General features: G+C 39.6%; 1 protein-coding gene and 1 non-coding gene across 9 annotated transcripts; one reads left to right on the forward strand and one right to left on the reverse strand.

Moving 5' to 3' along the window:
• Positions 1–765: 765 nt before the first annotated feature.
• LOC141428943 (trehalose transporter 1-like protein) lies at positions 766–20,347 on the reverse strand. 8 transcript variants are annotated; one of them, XR_012451485.1, is made up of 10 exons: positions 20,168–20,347; positions 16,948–17,084; positions 15,780–15,877; positions 9,735–9,869; positions 7,878–7,961; positions 6,448–6,726; positions 4,120–4,240; positions 3,102–3,236; positions 1,103–2,323; positions 766–884 (listed from the first exon to the last, which is right to left on the reverse strand). XR_012451485.1 is itself a non-coding variant. In XM_074089021.1 (9 exons), exons 2-9 carry the CDS (start codon positions 17,006–17,008, stop codon positions 1,731–1,733), a joined length of 1,506 nt encoding a protein of 501 aa, XP_073945122.1. In that variant the 5' UTR covers positions 17,009–17,084; positions 20,168–20,347; the 3' UTR covers positions 1,043–1,730. The 8 variants fall into 8 exon arrangements, 1 of the variants encoding a protein (XP_073945122.1); XR_012451486.1 differs by having other exon boundaries at positions 20,164–20,347; XR_012451489.1 differs by lacking the exon at positions 20,168–20,347 and adding an exon at positions 20,082–20,124.
• On the forward strand, positions 6,864–6,966 carry LOC141429321 (U6 spliceosomal RNA). The gene has a single exon (XR_012451518.1). It is a non-coding gene; the product is annotated as a U6 spliceosomal RNA (small nuclear RNA).
• Positions 20,348–20,843: the final 496 nt, after the last annotated feature.

A 20,843-nucleotide genomic window follows, 5' to 3' on the forward strand; every position in this document is an offset into this window, starting at 1 on the left:
ACTCTGCATTAACTTTAAAAAATATACTTTTTAAGTATCTCTCCTATATTGATTAAAATGTATATAACCTAATAGCTAAATTTATGTTTTAGGCTACATTTAAACCAAAGATGTGCGAGGACGTGTTGCGAGGAATGGGTTTGTGATGATTGTCAGGCAAGGCAAAGTCACTATTTGTTTTTCTGTGAAAGGTTAAGTAGGTATCAATAGTAAGTACCAATAAATTTAATGTGGGCACGTATTTGAAATCGAACATTGAAATATCGATAGTTAAAATAAAAATATCGAACCTAACCTAACCTATTACTTTCGAGATTTTGACCGTCGACTTTTTAACATTAGATATAATATATTAATTTTCGATATTCAGATACTTCCCCATTTAATGTAGATAGATTAGATAGTATTTTCATTGTCCGTTGGTGTTAAATCTTCAGGTGATCTGATCACAAATATATACACCACAAAGTCTTAAAAATATATACGTACCTACTACAGAGATCTGCTTTTATTGTGAAATAAGTAAAAATTTAAATTGACTAGCACACAAAACCAACGTGTCTTGACCAGCTGGATAATGCCGACGTGATATTGGAAGCCCAAACACAGCGCAATAAATACCGGTCACGCAGTATGAAGTATGAACCTAACTAGTATGAATATTAGGTACCGGCATGATAATCGAAAGCCAATCCTATATCGGTTAACACTACCGTTAGATGGATTAAGTTGTTAATATCTACGCTACTATTCAAAAAATGTAAGTAAAAAAAATGTGTTTATTTAAAAATATACAATGTTTGACAAGAATTACTTCGCCTGTAACGTACGGAACCAATTAAAATAATATATAGATACCTAATTACGAGTTCTGAAAAGGAAAGCTACCGTAAACTGCTTCAACTTTGCCCTCTGGCCCCAACATTGCATGATTCGATTTAGAGTCGATACCTTAGCACCCTTTAGGTTTTTAAACTTTTATCCCCTCGTAATAATAATTCCCGTGTAGATAAAAAAGTTTAAACCATATAAGATGCTAAGTTATCGACTCTAAATCAAATCAGGCAATGTTGGGCCAGAGGGCAAAGTTGAAGCAGTTTACGGTATCGAATTGGCTAAAGTAAATATATTAATCTTCGGGGAACACGAAAAATAGGGTCGGTGTTGGCATACGGTAAATCCAGTGTTGGTACTACCCTGCCTTTGTCAACCAATTATCTAGTCGGTAATTATCAAGTCGGATTTTTCATACCGGGTGATATTTCGTGACATGGGGTTTAGTGTACGTGTACACAAAAAACAGGATCGGTATTTCCACGTCGGTAAAATCTGAGCCGGTAAAGGCCTTATCCAGTAAACTTCACAGAAAATTATAAAATTGCTAAAATATTTATTGGAAACCTGAAAACTAACTTCAGAAAAATTTACTTACCTACTTAAACAAACTGTAGTCCTGAAATTAATTATTTCATTTCATTTTAATATGAGCAAAAGGTATATTCATTTCAAAGTTCGATTTTAAAATTTAATTAATATCAGTATTTTACTCGTAGAAAAAGTATTGTCTTACAAGAATAAGGTAGGTACATAATTGGGTCTGACAGTCTCGTACCTTATTTAAGCCACGCGGCCATCACGGTGTACTCGACTTTAAGAAGCCCTATTATTTAACAATTGAATAAAGTACTATTTTTATTTCATTCGCCCTTTTCTGGTGTAAACAAAAACAATCAAACCTTAACGTTATTTAAACTAAGATTTACTTCTTTTAACTCATTATTTTCAACTACTTCATTAACTTCAGATTCTTTTACTTGATTTAACGTATCATTCTCAGCCTCATTATAAATATCACCTTGTAAAATAATCTGTATTTCTTTTAAACTTTTCCCCTTTGTTTCAGGTACATAATACATGACGAACAGAGCCCCTGCTACTGAAAAACCAGTAAAAACAGAAAAGGCTCCGAGTAACCCCGCCAAGTTTACAATTTCCTGGTAGCCTTTCCCCATACCGAAGCCTATCAGACCCCCAAACATGCTCAGTGACGTCAAGGCAACAGCTTTCACGTTCATAGGGAAAATCTCAGCTGGTATAACCATTATTATAGAGTTGTATCCCAGAGTGGCTATGACGTTAGCCCCTATTATAGCACCGAAAGGTACGTAGCAGTATGCACTGAGCACTTCCGGGTCCATTTGGATGACTTCTAGATAATAAAAATACACGCTAACGATTGCTAGACATAACCCGTTGCCGAAGAGAGAGTAGTACAGCAACGGACGACGTCCCACGCGGTCTGCTATTATTGAAGACATTATACCTGAAAAAAAGGAAAGTTAATTATGAATAAAAATATATAATGAAATAATAATCCTCACAGGTATTTTGATGTTTTTATTCTGCGTATTTTTCAGCGACTACTTGTAAAAGAAGAGGATAAGTAAAGTACGTGTATAGCGCCTAAATACTAAATACACAAGCTGATGGAGCTCCGTGTCATTCGAGATAGTTCAGTCATTCGTCAAAAGATAGCGCCACATATTTTTGCAACGATGGAACCAGGCTTGTTTTTGATTATAACTATAGACTCCGTTGATGTATAAATGAAAATTCCTCGCTACTTTTTAGAACCGATCGTATTTTTAAGTTAATATTGCCAAAATTATCTCGACGTCTCGACCACATTGCAGCGGCCGTGGTGTCGAGTAGACCACCTACCCCCGCCGCAATACCAGCTGCAATGTGGTTGAAACGTGAAGATAATTTTGAAAATATTAGAAAGTCATGAATAAATCCATTGTTACTTTTATAAAACCCAAAGACAATACTGATGCTTGAAAAAACTATAAAATTAAACGGTTGAATTCACACAGAACCGAACGGTCCGACTAGTCTTCTAATCTTTTCGGAAGATCTTTCTCATTCCTGAAAATCTGTTTAATTTCGTTTTTTTTTTTTCAAATATGTCTCACAAGAGCTTAGACATCTGATAAAAGTTCTTTCGATTTTTTTTTTTGCTATGATAATAAGCGGGAAAGCTAATGATGTAACGGTGCGATGAAAACGTTCTATTATATTCACCCTCGAGTAATACTTGCCTACACCAAACTGGACTACACCAAACACAAGTAACACAGTCTTGAGCTCCAAGGTGGATTTGCTCTGCTCGTTGATTCTGCCCAAGTATCCCCGAATCGTCATCACGCCGGTCATCGTCTGCGTTAATTTCAGACCTGAAATCATTATGAATAAGGTGAGTCTCAAACAGTCGTATATATAACCTAACCAACAAAAAGTTGGAAAACCCCGACTTTGTCACTTCAAAGTTCAATACCACAAAAACGGCTGAACCGATTTTGATAAAACATGGCTAAGAACCATCACTAGAAAAGCTGCTATTAAATAAAAAAACTGCATTCAGATCGGTCCATCCGTTTAAGAGCTACGGTGCCACAGACAGACAGACAGACACACATAGCGGTCAAACTTATAAACACCCTCTTTCTATCGTCGTCGGGGTTAAAAACCAGTGCATTAAACGGTTCAACGGGTAAACTTTCTAGTTCCACCATTGTTTCTAATTATATAGTAGCTAGATGTTCAAAATATTCAAATGTTAGTAGTGAATCGTGTAACAAATAGGCTCGATTGAAATTTTGCCCATTTGTAGTTGTGGCCAGTTTACATAGATTCTGAAAGTCTATAGATGACGGTTAACTACCGTGCTTCAGGATTAATAATTTAACAATTATTATTCTCGTATCCGTCCGTCTCTCACACAGATTTTAAAGAGTCTTTAAATTTTCACACTAACTACATTAAGCATTTTGTTGACTCACATAAAAATTAACAAAAAACATTTGTTTGTAAATGAAGAATGTAAATGGAGCAAGTTGTTTAAATGTTTTTGTTCATATTTGTTCATTACAAAATAGAATACTAAAAAAATCAAAAAAATAAAATCTTTACCTAGGTAGGTACTAAAAAAATCTTTATGAATTTATTTTACATTGTTTACCTTGTATCTTTTTTAAGAGGTTATTATACAAAACTCTGTAAAGACAAGCAAAATCATGAGGTGAAACGAATATTATTATTATAGGTGGCATTATTCACCTGCAGCAATGATGATTGCTCTCCGGTACTGTTTCCCGGTGAACAGTTCTTTGACGGAGCTTGAGCGTCGCATCTCGCTGGATACATCTTTCTGCAGGCGCTTGAGCTCATCCTCCAACTCCTGCAATATCAATATGGAAGACAATTTTATAAGCTTCAAATTTTCTTGCTTGGAAGATAAAAAACGTAGTTCATAAGTAGATAGAGTTCATCTCTGTACTGAAAGCCAGGCAATTCGAGCAATCCCGCTGATTGATTATGCATCACTTGCAAATTTCTCATCTAGAAGAAACAGTAAAAACGAATAAGTATGCTTGTTTTTTTCTCTCCGGTTTTAGAAAAAAAATGTACTTAGTATAGTGCGATCACAAGTAATTGTCGCTCTCAACAGTTGAACATAATATAACAACTAAATACTTAAATTTAGTAAATCTAATAGACAGTCATGCCTAATAGAGCAGATTGTATGGAATTGCTTGCAGCTGGAGTGGTTATGAAAGTACAATGCATCACGCGTTATTTATTTGCTATCTTACGAGATGAAAATAAAAGAGATACCTAGTGTGACGACCATCGATATAAATACTCGTAAATGTCGCGTCTCAGGTGCATCTGAGTACTGCGAGGACATGAAGCTACTTAATCTGGAAATTAGCTGCTATAGCGTTGATTAATTTCTACTTGACATTAACCGCGACTGCGTTTTTCTTTTGTTTCGAATGGTTGCGCTTACGACCACGTGTTGATCCAGTTTTATAGCCAGGGAGGCTACATGGTCAAATTCTAGCTATTTTTTCGCAAATAAAACACTGAAACTTATTTATTGTAATATAATATTAATCAAATAAAAAAATCTCCTCTACTGACGGAGAAAATTAGGAATGAATTTCATTAAAATTAATGAGTTTAGAAAAATATCTATTGCTTATCCTAGACCCAGCCAATGGCCCAGAAGGGGTTCATGAAGGATATGATCATGATGGACGCATAAGGCAGTTTAATTTACAGGTAGGCACTTTGTCATGGCATGTTTAACTGTGTTTAATTGAAACGCCTAGAATATGCCCACAAAAGGTTATCGGGGTCAATAAAGGCCACTGTAAGGTACATTTGCCTTATTTCTCGATTGTTTTTAAGGTTAGTAACGCATAAACGGATACAAATCTGCCTTTGTACATATCTATTTGTTCTGAAAGTTGTCAACATTATGTGTTATGTCCCTCTAGCTATTTTACTTTTGCATTAAAAACATTTTTGTAATGATTTGTGGTGAGCAATGTTTGTCTTGTATTGCGCAAACTTTAATGGCGTTCGTTAACTGTTGGGGCCATTCGTAGGTAAGTAGTTGTATTTTTTTGGACAGAACAATCGAGTAGAGAAATGCTTTTAGCCGTTAAAAAAAGGGCATGTCTTTATTTCGACTCATTGTCTGCAATAATTTAACGCGCAACCCCGGCAGGACTGTTCAGGAAATATTTAAGTCAACATGTGCAATCCAGATGTGCAAAAACTCCTACAAAAGAGTGATAAAAATGGTTTATTTTGCCTATTCTCGGTACCATACATAGTAAACTTAATTTATATTAATAAGAGGAATAAAAATGTCACAACAGCTAAAAACGCGTGGCGTGTAACTGGCTAAAAAGTCACATACATACCTATTTACATTCTCTACTCAGTCAGTTATGAAGCGCTACTCAATTTGGTAAGTATTGCTCAAAATGAGTTTTTGCAGAGATCGTGCTTCAAAAAGGATACATAGCTTTGTATAGTAATTTAGCAAAATCTATGAAATAAAGTGACATAGTTCCCGAGGGCGTGCGATAAATGAATTCTTAGCAGACAAAGTAGCGGGAAACCCGCACACAACACTGCGAAGTGCGGAGTCTAGTAACAAAGACAACCAATGATTTTAACTAGGTACTACCGAATTGTGACATTCTACAGTTCTGGATTAGAGCGTCATCACACTGCCGATTTATCGGCGAGGCGAAAGTGAAGCGAGTGCGATTTCGCCGCGACTGTAGGAACAATCTAGACACGCGGTACCTAGAGTGTCAAGCCAAGTTCAAGCTAACATAGGTATTATGGCGTCCTAAATGTTATACAATCGAGGAAACAAAACGTACCAGGGTAGAAGGTTTGTGCTACTAATGTCATGTAGTCATCCCATACATTTGCCAAAGAAATCATAGCTAAATAGATTATGAACAGCTTCTACCCTGGTACATACGTGATACAGTTGCGCACTCACTTCGCTTTCAATCTCGGCAGTGTGATAACGCTCTTCGAACTCAATTGCAATGAATGAATTTTATGAGAACTCACAGTTTCCTCCTTGCAGCGCCTAATTTTCATTAACTCCTTTTTCGCCGCATCCATCCGGCCGTCTTTCAAGTAGTAATATGGTGATTCTGGTATCCAGTAGCACATTATCAAGTATGTAATAGGCAGCACCAGCAGCATGTTGTTGAGATAGTCATATGTCACGAACACACCTATGGTCATCACCAGAAGGTTGCCCAGGTTGAAAGTAACCCTCGTGAAAAGTGACAGAGTCGCTCGAACTTCTTTGTCCACTACCTCGGCTAAATACATTGGTATCACCTGAAAAAAATATTGGAGTTAAGGTTTCTTGACAAGCGAAATATTGCTAGATGGCGCTAGTATCAGAGGTCCGTTTAATGCTACAATCTAGCATATGTCGGTTTGTTCCACCCAGATAACCAATTTAAATAACTTACGTACTTGCTTCGGCAGTACATATACTAAAATTGGAACGATACAGAGAAGATTAGCACCCAGCGCAACGATGACACGCAAAATCGTGAAGCGTTCCACATTTTTTACCCGACTGCGAAGAAGGAGGGTTATTGTTTTATTTTGTTTGCATTTATAATAAATATTGTTTTTTATATTTAAATGATCACTTAACAAAGATCATCAGATTTTTGGTAATGTAATTGGTCGCTTTTACTGTCAATTGAGGTTCAGGAAAAACACAAAACATTGATAATGTAGACAAACTACCGGAAGCTCGACTAGCTGTACAAGCTTGTTACAATAAATGTCAGAGTAAACTTCCTTAATAATCATTGTAATGATGGCTTACTGGAAAAAGATTTTAATTGCGGGTAGAGCTTGTGGTTACAACGTTAAAATAGAGCAAACCACAAAGATAAAACCGGCCAATTGAGGCCCATACCAGGGATATCGAACTTATTAATATGACTGGCAAATTTTACAAGTTTAATAATTTGACGGCGAAGGAAACATCGTGCGGAAACCTATACGAATCTGCGAAGCAATTCAATAGTGTTTGTGAAGTTTCCAATCCACACTGGGCCTGCGTGGGAACTATACGGCCCTAGCCCTATCAATCTGAGAGGAAGTCTGTGTACAGCACGGGGAATTATCAAACCTAAGGTGAACGAGAGTAAATACACAAAAATATTACATTAAATAAAAAAATAAGAAATTAAACTTCAAAAAAACTAATTCCCTAAGATTAAATCTAGAAATGGCCCCGTGCCATTGCGCCCTAAGGTGCGTTTCCATTCCACATAGATGTTTTCACTAGAGCTGCGCTGAACGAGGATGGGTATGCAACGTTTCTATTGGTTCATGATAACACATTCCTTGCAACGAACCCTCGCACATCACTAGTATATAGAAACGCAGCCAAAAGTTTACATGTAGGTAACTACTTTTAGTAATTTTTTTATATTATCTATTTTGAATCTCCAAAAAATGCTTACCGTAGAAGCCATTCCTGTTCCAATGCCCCAGAGGAATCTTGTTAAGTACAAAAGCCATGGCTTCAGAGCGAATGAAACCACTAACTGCAACAGAAAAAGACAAAATAGGGAAGTGTTTTTTGGGCTCTATATTAATTCGCATAAATTAATTGTCCTAATTGAAATTGACATAAACGTTATTACGCATAACTGAATGCGCATAATGTAAATGCGCATGGATTGGCATAACGGTAAGTTAGCATAAATTGAATTAGCATAACATTACTTTGCATAAGTATAAAAGACTATAATCATAAAATGATTATTTTAATGAAATTGTAAATTTTATTCGTCAAACAAGATATACAAAGTAGGTGCAGGTGTTTGCAGGTGGTAGGACCTTGTGCAAGGGCCGCCCGGATTGCTACCACCACCACCATCTTGCTCGCTAATCATGCCGTGAAGCAGCAGTGCTAACACTGTTGTGTTACAGCGTGGAGAGTAAGACAGTTTGGTTAAAAAAGGTTGGGTTAGAACAGAGACCCTAAGAAAAACCAACTTCTGCCAGTAAAGTTGGTCAGGTTAGGTTAGAACTGCGACCCTAATAAAAACGAACTGCTGCCAGTAGAGTAGGTTAAGTAGGTTAGGTTAGAACTGCGACCCATAGAAAAAACTGACTACTGTCAGTACAGTCGAACAAATTGAATCATGCCCCAGGTTGAAACTTTTGTGCTACTAATGTCATGTTGGCATCTCATACTTTTGTTTTCCTATAGTTGGTTAGGTTAGGTTAGATAGAACTGCGACCTTAAGGAATGCGAAACAAAAACCAGCCACAAGAACCAAATCCTACCAATTTATAGTATTTTACGCAACTGTATCGTAATAGGGGTCCTTAAAACACGAGTGTGGGTTTATGAAACGAGGCGTAGCCGAGTACAGATACAGTACGATACAGATTTCTGAGTTAAAAGTATATTTATCAAATGATTATTTGCGAAATGAGCAGTTTGTGGTATGAAGTGGTTGTGAAATGAATAGTTTGTGAAACGTTGTTTGTGAAATGATCATTTGTTAAACGTTGTTTGCCAAAGGATAGTAAACCTATGTAGCTGCTGTTCTGTTCTGGCGCTACGCCTGCTGCTGGCACACCACGCTTACTTTGCCGGCCTTAATTTAACCTTAACCCATTTTTATGGTAGCTGTTCGTTCCTTTAACCAGTATCATTATGCCATGTTAAGGTCAGCACTATTTGAAATTCCGTGTAAATACTATTGTATTGTCCAAACTAGTATATCGCTATGCCATTATGCCATATAAAAATCGGTGATACTATTGTTCTGCTATTTAATATTCTGCAGAAGTATATTAGGCGATAACAGTGTTCTGCCATTTAATATTCTGAGAAATGACTATTTGAACTGATAATTATGCAAAGTATATGATGATGCAAAAGTATCATTCGGCTAAAAAAAATTGTGTGGCACCGGTTATGCGAAGTGAATTTCGGAGAATCGATATTATGCAAGATAAAGGGAACCCGGGAATGACACTAGTAGCACAAAGGTTCTTCTCTGGTCATTATTCGAGCGTTTCAACCGCCTAATTTTCGTTATGAATTGTCTGTAGAATTTGATGACATTTTCGATTATTTTTTAGACGTCTTGAACTTCTACTAGGTAACCTAAAAACTGTAAGAGAGTCCCACCAGCCCACGTAAATCAAACAAAATATCGTATAGCACCGTCCCGCTTACGCTAATTGTATTTAATACGAGAGTGAGCGGTACGGCACTATACGAACTTAGATTTTTGAACTTCGAAGTAGCCCATCAGTTTCCTTGACTGAACGTATTATCTTTTAGCCACAGCACTTACCGATCCAACCGCAAAAGGCACGGCGCTGGTTAATACCGTAGCGCGCCGACCGAGCCGATCCGCCACGAAGCGCGTCACCAAGCTGCCAGCAGCAAACCCTGGTGCTGACATTGCCATCATCCACGCTACCTCATCCTGGAAACAAACATGGACATCGTCATCATCATTGGCGTGCATTCCAGGGTAGGCAGCTGCTAGTTGGCTAGCGCCTGCAGCAGCGCTCTATCAGGTTAGGTGGGCCAATCAACTTTTTTACCCACACTATTCTGTCCGCGACATTTTTCAAACAATTGCAGATTTTTGTAAGTAAACATGTTTTTTCTGTAATTTAATAGATGGTAAGTTCAACCTATTAAACCGTGAAATATCTTGTTGGAAGTACGATTTTTTTGGTAACGCCAGAGACAATTTTGGTAACGCAGGAGATGCCCAAAGTGTGGAAAAAATAGTTGATTGGCCCAGGTAACACTAGCGCTGCCTACCCTCAATGCACGCCCCTGCTGGACGCTTTCCTACGCAAGTATGTGTAGATGATTGCGACGTCGGGGATGGTCGGTAACCCAACGGGGTCACGCCGTTTTGTCACCAAATTAGTTTTCATCTCTCCTGTTCGGAAAGTTTTATTTTCATGGGTAGCTATAGCCGGGTGGAAAATTGCGTTTTCATCTCTAGTAAATTCAATTTATTATTTACATAATTTTTTGTAGTATTTTACTTTCCTTACAGTCGAAATAAAAAGTAGAGTGTCTAACTCGGGTGGAATTACCTATTACCCCTCGAACTATTGACGCTCTCACTTCGTTCGAGCGTCAGAAATATCTCGGGTGAAATGGGTCACTTTCCACCCTTGGTTATCAATGTACTATTTAAATATTATTGATTATAAACTGAGCGGAAGCGGCTAAATTATGTGCCGCTGAGTATAATTTATGTATGTTAGTCTGTAAGGTATTTATTGTATGGGCCAAGTTGCCCGAAATAAATAGATTTATTATTATTATTACAGAAGACTCAAGACCAGGGCGCTTGCTATGTACGCTATGTACACAATGTTCCCGTGAGCTGTGTGTCTTGTGGCCTATACTTATTATAATTTATAAGCTGTAAGTAAATTTATGGAATCAGGCGTTACATCGCGGAGATCCATATCAATGAACTACAACTTTGCTCACCGGCGACCTTCATAGCTACGTTTATGTATGTTTATGTTTGTTCATGCAGCTCCTCCAAATCCACACTGTATGAACACGCACAAATCGCACAAACCCAACTACACAACAATGGCGCGTTGATTGATGAGTTCGAAACGTACGGAACTAAAACCTACCTAATAGTTGTAAAGCTTTGTTTATAGTACGTATAAAAAATCATACAGTCCGCCTGCTGACCCTTTAAAACCTTGTGGCGGCCTGCTCGACCGCCACTACCTAAGTCCGCGCGCCTGCGCGATGCAGCAGACGGTTGTGCGGCAACCGAAAATCAACAGAGCTGTCCGATCGCCTAGCAAGAGAAAAAGCCTCATACAAATTTGTGTTAAATATTTTATTTGTTGTACATATATCTAATTGTAAATAAACTGTAAATAGTGCATTGCATCTTTTCTACCGACACGACAACCTTTTACCACAGTGGTGACCGCCGACTGAACAAGAAGTAAAATGTCGCGAGAAAATTTACACGAAGACTTCGCTGATGCCTCCACAGCCGATGGGCAGGTATGTCGTGTTGGTGTCCGCGTGCCGCCGTTCAACGCGGACGAGCCGGCGCTTTGGTTCGCGCAGATAGAGGCGCAATTTCAACTATCGAAAATAACGGTTGACGAAACGAAATTCTATTACGTCGCCGGCCAGCTAGAGGCGCGTTATGCACTCGAAGTAAAGGATATTATAACTAACCCTCCCGCTGCCGATAAGTACATAAAAATTAAAACTGAATTAATTAAACGCCTCTCGGCGTCTCAGGAAAAACGTACCCGGCAACTTCTCGTTCATGAAGAGCTTGGCGACCGCAGCCCGTCGCAATTTCTACGGCATTTACAAAACTTAGCCGGTACCGCTGCGACGTCCGATCTGCTCAAGACAATATGGATCGACCGTTTGCCGCATAATGTGCAAACTATACTTGCGTCGCAGTCGGACCAACCTCTAGAGAAACTTGCGGATTTAGCCGATAGGGTGTTTGAGCTTGCTCCCCAGACTCCCCATGTGGCAACTACCTCAGGCTCCGCTGTCAACTACGCACCAGTACCACAAGTTTCCTTCGCGTCTGCCTCGCCTTCTGATGCCTTGATGCAGCAAGTCAGTGAACTTACCAGGCAAGTTGCTTTGTTGACGAGTAACTACCGAAGAGGACGCACACACTCTCGCTCACGCTCGGCGTCGTCGTCAAGAAGGTACAGCAGCCGCTCCCGTTCGAGGATGCCCCAGCCGCCGCCTAATCACCCGCATTGCTTCTACCACTACAACTTTAATGAAAAAGCGCGCAAATGCAGACAGCCGTGCAACTACAACGCGGAAAACTTCCCGGGCGGTCGGAAATAGCGGCCAACGACTGCCCCTCACCGTCTGGCCGTCTTTTTATAACCGATCTTCACAGCAAAATAAGATACCTCGTAGACACAGGTTCGGATTTATGCGTTTTCCCTCGATCAGCTATCAAGACGCCATGTCACCGGTCCAAGTTTGACCTTGTTGCTGCTAACAATACCGTCATCCATACTTACGGACAGACAACAATAACAGTCAACTTGGGATTACGAAGAGCATTTACGTGGAGATTCACCATTGCCGACGTGTCAAAACCCATAATAGGAGTCGATTTTCTAGCTTTTTACGACCTACTTGTTGACTGCAAGAACCATCGTCTACTTGATAATCTTACCAAATCGTCAGTAGACGCGGTACGCTATATGTCGTCGGAAAATATAGATTCTGTCAAAATCGTCACAGGTGAAACTGAATTCGATGACATCTTACGTGAGTACCCTGCGCTTACCAGACCACCTGGTAGACACTCTCCATCGAAGCACAATACTCTGCACTTCATCAAGACCACACCTGGACCACCAGTATCCTGCAAGCCTCGCCGCCTTGACCCTATGCGCATGCAAGCCGCTAGAAAAGAGTTTGAGGATATGCTAGCATCTGGTATAGCTCGACGATCAGAGAGTCCATGGGCTAGTGCTCTCCACCTGGTGAAGAAGAAGGACGACTCCTGGAGACCTTGCGGTGATTACAGAGCCCTCAACGCTAGAACCATTCCTGATCGCTACCCCATACGTCATATTCACGACTTCTCCTACCAACTCTCAGGTTGCACCATCTTTTCAACCATTGACCTGGTCAAGGCATACAACCAGATAGCTGTTAACCCTGAAGACATCCCCAAGACTGCGATTATTACACCGTTCGGATTGTTCGAGTTCCCGTTTATGACGTTCGGATTAAGGAACGCGGCGCAGACCTTTCAGAGGTTCATTGATGAGGTTTTGCTCGGTCTGGATTTCTGCTACGGCTACCTGGATGATATCTTGGTTTTTTCCTCGTCCCTGGAACAGCATAAAGCCCACCTTCGCCAGCTGTTTGAGCGTTTGACGCAGTACGGCGTATGGATCAACACCTCCAAGTGTTTGTTTGGCCAACCGGAAGTCACCTTTCTGGGCTACCGTGTGACAGCTTCAGGAACCAAGCCTTTGGAATCTAAAGTGCAAGCCATCAAGGACTACGCCGTTCCGAAAACCGTCAAGGAGCTCAGAAGATTCCTTGGTATGATCAATTTCTACCGTCGCTTCATACCAAACGCTGCCCAAGTACAGGCACCGCTTCACTCTTGTTTGTCAGGACCGAAGATCAAAGGATCTCACCCAGTCAGCATGACTTCAGAACTGCTTCAAGCCTTTGAAGACTGCAAATCATCACTGTCTAAAGTAACACTTTTGGCTCACCCGGATCCTTCTGCTCAGCTCGCCATCTTCACCGACGCGTCTGACACTTCTCTCGGCGCCGTTCTTCATCAATCCGTTGACAACACCTGGCAACCTTTGGCATTCTACTCACACAAACTTACCAAGCCACAGAAGAAGTACAGCCCGTACGACCGAGAACTCCTAGCAGTGTACGAGGCCATCAGGTACTTCAGGCATATGGTCGAAGCCAGAGACTTTATAGTGTATACTGACCACAAACCACTTACCTTCGCTTTCTCCACCAACCGAGATAAATGTTCACCAAGGCAATTCAGATACCTTGACTTTATCTCGCAATTTACTACGGACCTAAGGTACTTACCTGGAACTCTCAACGTTGTCGCTGACGCCTTGTCTCGCATCGAGGAAATCGCCGTTCCTTTTGACTACCAGGCCCTTGCACAATCTCAGGAAGCTGATCCAGAGCTGCAAGACCTGATCCTCCACGGCTCCTCACTCAAGCTAAGCAAGATGCCTACGCTTGACTCTACCATATCCATCTTTTGCGACACTTCTACTGGACAACCTCGTCCTTATGTCACTCCAGAATTCCGGAAGCAAGTTTTCGACCAGCTTCACCAACTTCATCATCCAGGATGCACAGCTACCGCGCGACTGGTCTCAGAAAGATTGTTTGGCCAGGGATTCGCCGAGACTGTAGAGAGTGGGCTAAACACTGTTTGAAATGTCAACAGAGCAAAATCACTCGTCATACCATTTCACCACTTTCCACTTTCACCACTCCATCCTCGAGGTTCGCTCATATCCATCTCGACCTCGTAGGACCCTTAACCCCATCTTCTGATTACAGATATTGCCTCACCGTCATCGATAGATTCACACGATGGCCTGAGGTGTTTCCACTCAGAGATATCACTGCTGAAACCTGCGCTTCTGCTCTTGTGTCTGGCTGGTTTGCCAGATTCGGATGTCCTCTACGCGTGACTACAGACCGTGGCCGCCAGTTCGAGAGTCAGCTCTTCAAGGCTCTGACCACGATGGTCGGTGCACACCACCTCTGCACCACTGCTTATCATCCTGCTGCAACGGCATCATAGAGAGACTCCATCGCCAGCTCAAATCTGCCATCATGTGCCATTCCTCATCATCCACGTGGACTGAAGCTCTTCCCCTCATCCTGCTTGGTATTCGGAGCGCCGTTAAGGAAGACTTACAAGCTACCCGGCAGAGCTCGTCTATGGCGAGACGCTTCGTTTACCCGGCCAGTTCCTCTCACCTTTACCTGACTACAAAGTGGCAGATATTACAGAATACGCCACACGCCTTCGCTCGCACATGGCGAAACTTACTCCAAGACCTGCATCGTGGCATACTCATCTTCACCATTCTACATCCCACGAGGATTAGAGACCTGTTCCCATTTTTTCTCCGAGTCGATCGCGTCCGCAGATCACTAGAATACCTTACGAAGGCCCGTACAGAGTCGTCAAACGACAGCCTAAGTACTACTCTATCGACATCAAGGGAAGATCAACAACGTGACCGTCGATAGACTCAAGCCTGCTTACATTATGCGTGAAGTGTCGCCGAAACTGCCTGACACTATAGATAGTAATAGTAACGCAGGTTCAGACGCGGACAAGAAGCGGAAGGCTCGTGAGGTTCCCCAGCAGACTTCGACCGTAGTTACGGTATGGCCAGGGGGAACATGTGGCGGATGCTCGACCGCCACTACTAAGTCCGCGCCTGCGCGATGCAGCAGATGTTTGCGGCAACCGAAAATCAACAGAGCTGTCCGATCGCCTAAAGAGCAAAAAGCCTCATACAATGGCGCGTTGATTTTTATTGCTTGTATAAAATATCTAATTGTAAATAAATTGTAAATAGTGCATTGCATCTTTTCTACCGACACTGACCCTTTAAAACCTGTACACTCCTTGTACACTTCTTGAGAGACCACACACTGTAGTCCCACGAGAAAACTTTGTTAGGGTATTCCACAACCGAAGGCGGAGCGTTTGCGGGAAAATTCATCCGAATTCGTTCTGTTTTTTATTAATCTCTGTTGTAGACTTTATCATTCTAAACGAATTTCAAAGACACGCACCTCACACACTTACCTCATTTATCTTAATTGCAGTCTCGTTATTTCGAAACTTCGGTAGAACGGGGGTAGGCCAGGCTGACGATACCCCCATAGTGAGCGACGCAAAAGACACTATAATTAGAAAAGTAACAAATAATGTAATAAATACAGTAACAAATAACTAGGTACTGCGTGAAGAACACCACAGCAGAGAAAACACTCTCCAGGAGTATGTTGGTTTTAGTGGACTAGATAGTCCAGCGGCTAGAGAACACGTTGGACAATGCCACAAAGCCCCTTGTGTCTAGGTACGAGTCCGTCTCGCCGGTTTCTAGTAACAAGAGACCCTTATAGTTTTGAGATTTCCACCTATCAGATCAGGCCGTCTGCGGCGGATTAGCTTAGGGATTGTTAGTAGGTACAATATAAGTTAATACCAGTGCCCATTTCTAGCTACAAATCAAAATTTACAAGCGGTAGTCTCTTTTGAATGCATCCTGTTAAACAAAGGCTACCGCTAGTAAATTGTAACTTGTAGCTTCGTGAAATAGGGCACAGGGCATCCGAGCTTCCCTAGGAGGTTTATAACTCGAAACCATGCGTTTTCCCGGAGATTAAGACTAGACTAGTCACTCGATTGTTTGCCCTGGAAAACCCCCACAAATATTTTTTTTTTCAAAATTCTTAGCCGTTTCCGAGATACCCTAGATACCTAAATAAATAAATAGGTAAGTATACTAAAATTCTCGTTTAAAAGTAGTAGACTTAAGATGAAGTAGGTACCTCTCATAAACACACTTGAATCTTTTTTTCTAGTCTATCCCAGTGTGAGATCGTTCGATAGGATTCTCAAAAACAAGTTTTTTTTCCGTTGAGTGATCCTTATGCGTAATATTGAACTTTGCTTTTATTAGAGTCAAAGTGTCGCTAGCCAGTTTTTTTATGCCGGCCTAATTGGGCAGATAACTTATTATTAAATAAATAAAAATATCTCGCTCTGACGTAAAACTCGGTTTATTTATATCAATCTCGTTTTTTTAACCAGGAAAACTTGAACTTAATATAATTCGAGTTTTATTGTTCTACATCTACCTATATTTTAACATGAATTATGAAACTCGCTGGGTTGAATCATTCGATAAATTGTTCAATAATTATTCAATTATTATTTAATAAATGATTGTCTTTAACTTAGAGCTTACCAGATAATGTGACTAAGTACTGCACCATCCGGGCATTGTGCTTCTTCATTTTATCCTTCATTTTTGTTGACTAAGCAATTAAATTATTGCCTATTTGTTGATGCCTATTTCTATGACTGAACTCGTATTTTGTGCTTCTGTAACAATATAGAACTTAATTTACAATACAAATAATATTATTTATTGCACACCACAAATCAGTACAAAAAATCCAATTAAAAAAACAAATACAAAAAATATAATATTACACAAAAATGTAACAATAATAATAAAGTATTCCCTTGACTTGTCTAAAAATGTTTTGCCTAATTTCACTTTGTCTAACAACTTTTACTATAATGAATAGTTTGTCTAAAGTCAGTTTGTATAATTTCATTATTCATAATTTTTATTTTGTCTAATTTTCATTTTTACGAAATGATCATTTGCATAACTCTTGTTTTGTCGAATATTATTTTATCGAAAATTCACTTTGTCGATTCTTATTTTAACTAATCATCATATAGCCGAATAACGTTTTAACTAATATCATTTGCATAACTCTTGTTTTGCCGAATATTATTTTATCGAAAACTCACTTTGTCCATTCTCATTTTAACTAATCATCATGTAGCCGAATAACGTTTTAACTAACATTGGATTGTCTAATATTGAATTATCATAATATATTGGTTTTGCTTACTAAAGTTATGCCTAATTTTGGTACCTAAATATTTATTATAAAGTAAGGTCAATTAGGTAGGTTAAAATTGAAATAAATTAATCCTACTAATATTATAAATGTGAAAGTTTGTGAGTGAGTGAGTAAGTATGTTTGTTACTTCTTCACGCAGAAACGGCTGGACGAATTTGGATGAAATTTGGCGAAAAGTTAGTTTATAACTGGATACTTTTTATCCCGATATTCCCACGGGATAGGGATAAAATCTCGAAATTACCACAGCTGGGCTTAGAGCCATAAAATTTAGTATGTAGGTAGCTGGACCTCTGTAATAACACATAGGCTACTTTTTATCCCTATATTCTCACGATATAGGGATAAAATCTCGAAATAATAACCGCTGGGCTTAGAGTCATGAAATTTGGTATGTAGGTAGCTGGACGTCTGGAATAACACATAAGCGACTTTTTGACCCGATACTCCACGGGATATCTAGGGATAAAATCTCGAAATAACAACCACTGGGCTTAGAGCCATGAAATTTGGTACGTAGGTAGCTGGAATTTGGTATGTAGGTAGTCTTGAATTTTGTATAGTTATTTGTAAATACATATGCAACGTAAGTGAAACCTACAATCTAACTTTTGGAAATTCCCGGAAATTTCAATTCAATTGCCAGGTCTAAAAGTTTACGCGTGCGAAGACGCGGGTAAAATCTCATCATCATCATCATCATCCCAGCCTATATTCGTCCCACTGCTGGGCACAGGCCTCCTCTCGGAATGAGAGGGCTCGGACCGTGGTTCCCACGCGTGCCCACTGCGGATTGGGAACTTCACACACACCATTGAATTGTTTCACATTGGTGCTGTTTCCTCGCGATGTTTTCCTTCACCGAAAAGCTACTATACTACTAATTACGCACGTGAATTTCAAGGGTTTTGAACCCACGATCCTCTGCTGAGAGGCGATAGGTCAAACCACTAGGCCACCATGGTTAAAAAAAACTATTACGCTATCATTAACCCCCGACGCACGCTATGTGTGTCTGTATGTCTGTCTGTGGCACTGTAGCTCTTTAACCGCCATTGTCTGAATTATAAGACAAAAATTATCCAGCTCATTTCGCCGCAGTCTTATAATTAAGACAAAATGTCATATAGTTTTGGTGTAGGTTACGTGGCGATACGGGCACGTAGGTACGAATGAAAACGTATTGGCGGTTAAAAGGTTAAATAAATGGGTGAACTGATTTGAATGCGGTTTTTTTTTTTGAAAGCTGGTTTTCTAGCGATGGTTTTTAGACATGTTTTATCAAAATCAGTTCAGCCGTTTTTGAGATATTGAACTTTGTGTGTGTATTGCTTGCTTTCCTGTGTTTATTACCTACTCCTTCACGTAGTACAGATTTAGAAATGTTGTGTTCTCCTGCTGGATATTTACAATAACTGGATAAACAATTTCAGCGATTTCTCAACCTTTCTAAGTTAGATACTAATTCTAACTAATACAGTTTCATAATTTCAGATTCAATTTATGGTCTGATACACAATACTATATGAGTGACTTTACTTGCTTTAATAACTTTACTTTTTAAACACACTGACCAATAAAAATATATAAGTACTACTATTTATCTTCCTTTGTATAAATTAATGAGTCTCTCATTAAGACTTAACATGTCGATTGTTTTAAAAACCAAAGTGTGACGGGACAATCAGTTGTTCTAACCATACCTTATTTGGTTCACAACTCACACCAAATCACCCATCATTCATTAAATATTATGGCATAGAGTACACGCGTACATGTTAGCGTCATATTTTCGGGAAAAGCTACTAAGGATTAAAACCAACAACGATAAGACTAATAACACTAAAACTATTATCATGTGACGCCTAAAGGCCACGAACCCTTTATTCCCGAGATCTAGCTATCTATGCACCAAATTTCATCCAAATCCGTCCAGCCTTTTGAACGCGAAAGACTAATAATAAACACACGCACAAATATATTCACAAGCTTTCGTAATATGTAATAGTAGAATTATCGTACAATGTTTTGTCTACGAATAGAAATGTATATTTCTTTTGTTGGGTAGGTACAATATTAACAAATTGTGTGTTTTATCTTTGGAGCTACTAAACTGTAGGTATGTATTTATAATTGTAACTTTGCATAAGAGCAAATAACTCTTTATGGCTAAGTATAAAAAATTAAGCTCTTGCAATCAAGTTATTTTACAGATAATTAGTTACATTTTTTTAAAAAACAGGAAAGTCAAACAAGCATGTGGGCAACCTGTTGTTAAGTGAACACTAGAGAAACTTTAGCATAGTGTAGATCTATTTTCAAATCATAAGGACCAAGACATATCTCAAAACACTAATATAAATAACAATTACGTTAAGTAAAACCAACACATTTGACAGTTAAAAACATTAATGTTAAGGGTAAACACAATTCGCTTAACTTTATGTTCACTAAAACCGATAGCATTTAACAATGTATTGTTCGACTGGAGCACAACCCTACATCCACTTGTATAATCATACCTACATATATAACGTTATTTAAGCTTTTCCGAATACAAAAACGTCCGATTGTTGGTTATTTGGTGAATAAACATTGATGCCGGTGAACGACCTGATTCGATATTTTTGTACAAAACGCGTGACTCTACCGCGAGCACACGATCATTACTGAACTGAGTCCGTCCGTCGGCCCGAGCGGGAGCGAGGGAGCCAGCCAACTGAGGTTCGCAACAGGAATTAAATTAACTCTACGTCACAATATAGTGTCTACGTGACGTCATCCACCCGCAGCTACTCGGACAGTTCAAAACTTCAACTCAAAACCAACGTTATGCTAGAGTTCGAGAACCGGCCTATTCGGTTTGGAAAGGGCCTACATGCTCGCCTTGGGGACATCTATAATAGAGGTCGCTTTAGCCTAGTTATTTATTGTAATATTTCATCACCTTCCTACACAGAACTTTAAAGCATAGTGTTTTTCTGATAAAATTTCGCTCAAGAAATGCAACAACGATTCCCCTTGCATGCGTATAAGATTTATCAGTAACCCGTTCAAGCTAAAAACATGTTTTCACGTTTATCTATACGAGTAATAGGTATGTACGGACTGACCCTAAGCTTCCCTCTAATCTAATCTGTCAGTTTCACAATGTTGTGGTTAGTCTTGCCGCTCATGACAACTTTGTTTAGCAAAATACTAA

The sequence above is a fragment of the Choristoneura fumiferana genome, chromosome 6, assembly GCF_025370935.1.
Source record: "Choristoneura fumiferana chromosome 6, NRCan_CFum_1, whole genome shotgun sequence".
NCBI lineage: Eukaryota > Metazoa > Arthropoda > Insecta > Lepidoptera > Tortricidae > Choristoneura > Choristoneura fumiferana.